Genomic DNA, 7,981 nt, shown 5'->3' with positions numbered 1-7,981 from the left:
TACTACGAACACGGAGGATTCCCCGGGAACGCGATTGCCACCTCCGCCGAGCTGTACGACTCCCTGGGCACCATCAGCACGATGACGCAAGCGCAAACGCCCCATCTCTACACCCCGCCCATAGGGGGCACCATAGGTGAGCGACTCGTTCTTTCTCTGTTTCTCATCACATCCCCTGCACACCCTCCTTTCTCTTCTCTCCCCACAATCTCGCACAAAATCCTGGACAGTGTGTGCACCACAACCCCTTGTATACATATATATGTATATGTATATATGTGTATATATATATATATATATATACATGTACAAGCCCCTTTTCGTAGCAGTCGACCTGCTAGCAAACCACCATCGTATCCCTTCCTTCATCGTGCTCTCTTTCTCTTTCTCTCTGTCTCTCTCTTACTCTCTCTCCTCCCACGATATTCCTTCTCTCCATTTGCCCACCTCTTCCATACCTTCCTCATCGTCCCTCTTCCCTTTACGCTTATTATTGCGGCTTACGTCTTGCTTTGCATACCCATATCGGCTAAATACATGGCTTTAATAATGCATGAGCTGTGCTGAGCAGCGGCTACGGCGGTGCTAGAAGAGGTGGCGGAACGTTCCATTCGGTGGTCTCTCTCTTTCTCTCTCTCTCTCTCTTGTTCTCCCGACTTAGGGGTGTATGTATATATATATATATATATATCTACGTTCACCTATCCACCTAATCTCGTCTATTCGTTTCGACTCTTTTCGAATCACTTTCGCTTGCGACACCTGCAACCACACCGCCGTAGGCTGGTGACAGGTAATCCTGTTCGTCCCTTTTCTCACTATACATCTTTTCTAAACTGGGCGCCGCTGGTTTTAGCTCAAAGTCCAGGCAAACACGTCGATCCTCGGACGTTCTGATCGTTCGTTCGTCTAGTCTCTCTCACTCTCTCTCTCTTTTTTTCTCTCTCTCTCATGCTGTCTGCTATCCCTTTTCTCTCGTTTCTGTGCCCTCCTTGCGCCGTTTAACGGCGGTCGATCAACGGCGGAGCGTTACGGAGCTTCTCGAAACGCGCTATTGAAAAGCAACCACGTGTGTATGTGTGTGTGTGTATACACGAGACACGTGTATACACATGTATATATATATAGGGACGAAACGAACTTTCTCTGGGCACGTGTTGCGAAGCAACTCGGTCACGCCGCGGAACTCTTTCGGTCGGTGCTTTTCGGAATGGGCGAAGCGAGCCGTGTAACGGCCGGTTCATCTCATGAAATTCAATCGAGGATCTTCGGTGGCGAGATCGAAGAATTTTTGAAGGACGACGCGGCCGGGCCAAGTCGATTCCACGGCTTGCTGACTCTCTCGCCCGTTAATATGTACGAGCCGGTATATCGATGGTGCACCGAGATCCTTGATCTCGGGCTCGCGAGGGAACGATGCTCTCTTTCTCTCTATCTCTGTCTATCTCTGTCCTTTTCTCTCACTCCTTCCAACCAACTGTTCGAAAGCGTGTTTGGAGGGCGTGACAACGACGGTTTTTAAATCGTCCCGTGTCTCGTTTCGACGATTCCGATGAAGTTTATATAAACCGGAATACGTACAACACCGACCGGCAAGTAAAATTCGTGCGAGCAAATCACGCGAACGATTCGACGTTCCGCCTTGATCGCCAGCCAACGATACGAAAATGACGCAAATAACGGAAAAATGGGGATCCCTTAATAGCAGGTGGTACTTTGACGCCGCTCGCGCCACTGACGATGCAAGAACTAAAATTGAGCCAAACATTGGACGGGGCTAACATGTCTCCTTACCACACCACCGGTGAGTTCGCCACCTCTCTTTAGTTTTCTTACGGGGTCTACACCTTGTGCGCCATCCACGTATGCGCGACTCGAATCATCTCGTAAAGTTTAAAATACATTTTGTCTCTCGAACATCTTTTTTTTTTTCATTTTTTTTTTTCTAACAAAATCATTCATCGATAATTTGAAAAGATATCGATTCGATCCTAATTATCCCGTCTATCCACTCGTTCAATATAAATCGTTAAATATTTTTCACGTATCCTATTCCGTAAACCGGACACGTTTCCTTACGAGAAACGGTCTTCGAGAAAGTCGAAGATCCACAACGTACGCAGAATGTAATTGTACCCATTTTCCCTTGTCAAGAAATCGCGTGTAGACAATTACGCGGGAGGGGGGGGGGGCCCCTCTCCAAGGGGGGCTCCCGCCCCTCGTACATTTTTTTGTTTTTTATCGAATAAAAAAACTTTCACACTACGTCTCATTCATCTCGTCGGGCGTCGTCCTAATGATCACACATCGTCCTTATACCGTAATACCCTCGCCTCCCTCGCCCCCCTCTCCCCCCATTACTTCATTCAGAGACAATTTAATTAAGCTTTAGACGTTAAGGCGCTGATCGTTAGCTAGTGCTTGACTCGAATGTCGTGTTGTGTTGTGCATGGCCATAGCAGAGAGCAGTACCGTCGCAGTGTCGTATGTGGGGGTGGGGGCCGGTGGGGGGGAGCAGAGTCCCCCGNTGCAGAACGAGACAAACGCCACCCCCACGGCCCCCAACACCCCCGGAGGGGACCCCGGACTGACGGTCTTGCAGCCGCCAGTTTCTCAACCCCAGGTAGCATCTGCGATACCACCGTACTCCACGATGCTTCCCAGTTTCGGACACTACGCCACCGGTGAGTACTGAACACAGACCAGCCTCGTCCCGCCCTCATTCTCGTTACCGACGATCAAAAAAAAAGAAAAAAAATAACGGAAGGTAAGTTAGGGCTCGCCCTTACAGTGCCCTGACTTACCAACTCCCGCGGTTAGAAACTAGACTACCGTGAGGATAAATGGCAACGGTGGTTGCCAACGCGCGCTAACTTGCTCCTTGGGTTATTTTTTAGTTCACGAGAGTTACTCGTGAAGGAAATGCAAATGGAATTGGGATCGAGAATGTAGATCACTTATCGTACGATTAGAGTACGGGAATAATGAATTTCCGTCCCCTTATCGATATCAGTTTTCAAAGTTAATGGCTAACGTGAACGTATTCGTGTATTTTGTTTAGGTGGTGGTGATTATGCATACAGCGCGGCATACTCTCAATACTCGAGCGCACCGTACAGCGGCTACGGTTATGGGGCAGCGACAAGCGGGTTGCTCAGTAAGTAAACAGTGAGTATGAGTACCGATTAGATTAGGGGTCAACGAAATGTCAAGTATTAATTCATTGATAGGCTGAATACGATCGAATGAAACGGACTCGCATAACTATGCTATACCGTCCCTGCCTACGTATTTTGCGTTCACGTATAGGAAGGAACACATTTCTGGCACCAATCGGATCCAACTTTCTAAAACTGAAGAAACCCACCGTTACTTTATTACGTTCCAAGATATCGCAGATAAGATCAGGCTACAAAAAGCTCGCGGAATCAAAGTAGCCTTTCATAACGGACGATTGCTGGTACATCATACGTAGATCGCGATATATAATATACCTACGAAGTGAAATGCTCGCAAATTGGCTATGCATATTTGGTGTATAAGAATAGACGGAATAATAAATAATTTTTTTATCGAGCATGCGATACGTTCCTTGCTCGTTTTTTTTTTTTGTACGCATGACGCAATACGTATTTACACTCGACATTCTGAATTCGAAATTTCGCAGTTCGACTTTTCCCCTTTTTAGAAACGTTGTATTTTGCAACTTCGTCGCGGTCATGACGTAATAGCAAGAAATGGTTATCCCGATCGAAAAAGAATCGCGCTTCGATACTATACCACGTCAATGTGCAGTCATATTTTAGGCTCTCAATTCTTTAACCAAAATAAATTAACCACTCGAGGCCATTAAATAATAATACGAAAGTATTCTTATTTACGATTATTTGTATATACGTAATACGATGATAATCTGACAGATATTTATTATGCTCGTAATTATAAAAAGTGGCGTCGAGGGAATTAATTTTGGTTGGAAGAAAAATACGTGGAATAAAACAGCATGGAAAATTAAAAATCCACCGTGCTAGATGGCATCGATATATTGTAAAATAAATGCTACTCTTACTTTGCAGACTCCACGTATTACTACTGTAACGGGGACACGCTGGCGTCTTCCCACACCAATTCGCAGCAGGGCGGCGGATGTAATAACACAGGACCAGAGAACAGCACGGACGTGGCTAGTCGCTCGCCTTTGGCTGCTACCAGAGCGAGCAGCGGTGCGAGTGCCGCTTCGCCAACCGGAAGTGCATGCACCAAGCCGGATCATACTTCCACGCCAACGGACCTTTATCTGGCCTGATTAATCGATGGCACAGGAGACCAATTCCGGGCAGAGGGTCTTTCTGGAGTGGGAACAGCGACCAACGAGTTCGGACGCCATATCACGAGGAACCATGCTGAAATTAAGCAATGATGATCTCTTTTATTAAACGGTTCGGGAACGAACAGTCACGAACCGTTATCATCGAATAAAAGATCGTAACACGGATAACCACGACGAATTCCCGTTAAGAAAACAGGAAGAAGAACGGGGAGAGAAAGAGAGAGAGAGAGAGAGAAAGAAAAGAATTATGGCGAATTATGACCAGATACACGTTCACGTCAATGCAACGCGACATTGAATCACGATTGAATCGCGTTTGGGGATTTCGTGTCGATCAGCGCGTGAATCGCGAGAGAGATAGAGACTTTTTTTTTTTGAGAAATTTTCTTAACAACGTTTTAATGACGATGATCGAATCCATCGGAGTCATCCATAGCCGTTCACGACACACGACAGCGCTCAATGGAACGAAACGATCGAACATCGAACGCTGTTGCAAATTGACAGATGATTGTCCGTGATAATTGAGGTTAGAAATCGTTTTTAACGAAAGATAACCCGTGTCACGGGAAAATAGAAAACTTGTAGCTTGACCGATGTCAACGATCTTATTTACGAATAATTATTGAATGGGAAAACGGCAAAACGACTCGACGACGAGTGTCTGGTCCAGCGACACTTAAGGACAATTCTGTCTAATTGCGTGGTCGGGATTACAGGTTGGCCCGTATGCGTTACCGACAGTGTCGCTACTCACGTAGAGTGCGCATAATCATAGGTAGTTTAATTTAACGATCCTCAGTTAGTATAATTTCTACACAATTCCCGCGATCGGTCGTCTCTCCAAATGTGCCCGTGCATTCCCGACAATTTTCCTCTCGTCTCCCATTGTTAACGATCTTTGTGACGCGAATGTAGTTGGGCATATTTGTTACCGACGGCGTTAGAACGTGTACATATATATAAAGTGAAGGAAAAAAAAAAAATTATATATATAAAATATACATAATATTATCCGTGTAAAACAGAGTCAACTGCCCAACACGGCACGTTCTTTCTTTCTAATAAGCACGACGACCTATCCTCACCTGCTCCCCGCCCTCTTCCCCCCTCCCCTCTCCGCTCCCTTCCCCTCATTACCCACAAAACGGTATAAGTAATATAGTAGATATAATGGATAAGTTTATTGAGATTTTTAAATCAGGAATCGACGTAACGATCATTACTGTTAAGGATATTATATATATTTTTTGTAGAAACCAAAGACCACAGACGGATTGCCGAAATGAGAATTGCGTGCGTCGCGTAGCTACGGCTAAAGCAGAGTTTTATGGCGGTTCGAAAGCGATTTTTAGATGTAAACGGATGCGCGTGTTTGCGAGCGACGTACGAGGATCGACGTAAATGTACAAAACAATGAGGGAATGCAAATCGAGAAATCGGGAAAGCGTGAAAGGCGAAACGAAGTCGTGAAACGCGGGCTCTACGTCATCGCGGTCGATTCTTTCGCCGAAGGTAACGCCATCGTGTATGCAATGAAAAAGATACGTTACCTTCGATCGAAACTGCCATCCTTCGTCGATCACAAATCGTCCGTGGATATTCGCTGGCATGTAACGAATTTCATTCCATGGTTTGATTTTTTTCTAAACAAAACAACGGACACTTCCTTGATGGCCGGTTGATCGTGATTATTCCCGCGTTCCGTCCAACGCCTTCACTACACTCGCACATCACACAACCACGGAAATCAACTAGCTTCCGGCACCGCGTCGAGCGTAACGTTTCGAAAAGAGAAGAGAAAAAAACTATCGCGGAACCGTAATTAACGTCTGGCCACGGCAACTTTAATGAGAAGTTACGTGCTTGCAATTTCTTTATGATTAACGGGCAAAAATGTTAATTTGTAACCTTAATAAGGAAATTTACGCGCGCGTGTCCAGCGCCTTTCGATCGCGCATACGATATGCGCCGGGCATGCGCGTTGCGTCTAGAAACGTACGTACATGCGCGTACATGCGCGGTATAATTCGAACGTATTTATTTGTTACTCTATATTTTCTTCTTTTAATTTCTCAATTATACGAGCTACTTTTATCTCGCTACGAAGATAATTATACGTTGTCCTTTCTATTTAATAGAAATGCAAATAGTGCAATGAACATAACAAAATAATTTTAATTATTTTTATAAGTTATCAGTCTCGTGAGACGTTTATCAACGTATCATCGCGTCTCGCTTGAGAAATCTACCATGAAATGGATTTCCAAGCACAATTTCGCTCGCATCACAGTTATCTCATAATTAACAAATTATATTTTCTCAAGCGTGTCTCGCGCGAACGATAATAGTTCGATAATTTTGAATTATCTTATTATATATTTATTATTCATTTTTTTAAAACATATCTTTTTAATTTTATTGTGATATATCCCTATATTATATATAATATATATCCGTATATTACAATAAAATTAAAGAAAAAAATATATTTTTAAAAATACATTTTATCGTAATATATTTATTCGAACGTTTTAGCAAACGACTCGTACGATCTTTCACCTTTCCATCATTACTTTTACATTACGCGTGGTATCGTTGGACACGGTTCACGGAATCGTAGCGAAACGATCCGACATCGTCGATCCTAAGCGTGCTCGCAACCGATTGTCAGATCGTTTATCGATCCGAGCGTCAAACGAACAACTTATTCGTACAATTATCTCTTCGTACGACTCGGTCTCTCTATTCCACCGATCGTTCGACAATATGTCACCATGATTTCAAAACCGATACTACACCCCTTCCTGTTAGTTGCGTTCTTTACGTGTTCAGCCCGCCAACGCGATTACGTTTCCGCCGTGTTTGTCGCAAGGACGAAGGATTCGTAGCCGTGATCTCTCATTGCTGAATAATTGCTATTTATAAATTGTCGTATCGTAGCGTTACGTGTCGTAATAAAATTGTGTGCAGAAAGAATCTGGGGCATGGAAAACGGTATAGAAAAGGAAGATACAGAGAGTGAGAGAGAGAAAGAGAGGAAAGAAAGAGATATTGCGATCATGTTTAGTATTTCGAGGCTGCAACAAATTCGAGTATTAACACTGTTTTACACTCGCGATATACCTGCCAACCGATGGAAATCAATCTTCTTTCGTTTCATGTCTAACGTTATTTTTTCTTTTTTTTTTTTTTTTTTTTTTTTTTTTTCTTTTTTTTTTTTTAAAGGGGATACCTTCGGTACACATACATACACATCGATCTGACTTTCATTGCGATTTTTATAATTTGTCGGGATTGTAATTGACTAATGCGTACTTCACATTGTTATTCTATTATTATTATTATTGTAACGATGATGATTATGAACTCTTCATTTTATTATTATTATTTTTTATTCTATTCTATTATTATCGCTATCTTATTTTTCCCATTATTCTCATGATTTATTATTAATATTATTATTATTATTATTCTAATTATTATTATACTATTATCATCATTATTATTACACGATTATTTAATGCCTTTATTATTTATTAAATAATAACGACGACCTATGTGTAATAAGTTTTGCCAAAGAAATTTCGTTGAATGAGAGAGAGAGAGAAAGGAAGAGAGAGCAATATCGCGGTAACGTTTCGAACTTCC

The 7,981-nt window shown here is 43.0% G+C and overlaps 1 protein-coding gene across 1 annotated transcript in view; it reads left to right on the top strand.

Annotated features, from left to right (window-relative positions):
- The window catches only part of LOC102671115 (paired box protein Pax-5-like), a 135,173-nt gene extending 127,192 nt beyond the window's left edge, over nucleotides 1-7,981 (top strand). Inside the window, exons 7-11 of the mRNA XM_031508790.1 lie at nucleotides 1-136; nucleotides 1,706-1,804; nucleotides 2,460-2,684; nucleotides 3,062-3,157; nucleotides 4,077-7,981. Coding sequence (XP_031364650.1) covers nucleotides 1-136; nucleotides 1,706-1,804; nucleotides 2,460-2,684; nucleotides 3,062-3,157; nucleotides 4,077-4,306 — 786 coding nt within the window. The 3' untranslated portion in view covers nucleotides 4,307-7,981. The remainder of the gene's footprint in view (nucleotides 137-1,705; nucleotides 1,805-2,459; nucleotides 2,685-3,061; nucleotides 3,158-4,076) is intronic.

The sequence above is a fragment of the Apis dorsata genome, unplaced genomic scaffold, assembly GCF_000469605.1.
Source record: "Apis dorsata unplaced genomic scaffold, Apis dorsata 1.3 scaffold_99, whole genome shotgun sequence".
NCBI lineage: Eukaryota > Metazoa > Arthropoda > Insecta > Hymenoptera > Apidae > Apis > Apis dorsata.
Note: the sequence above shows the minus strand (reverse complement) of the source record. Positions and strands in the feature narration are given on the sequence as shown.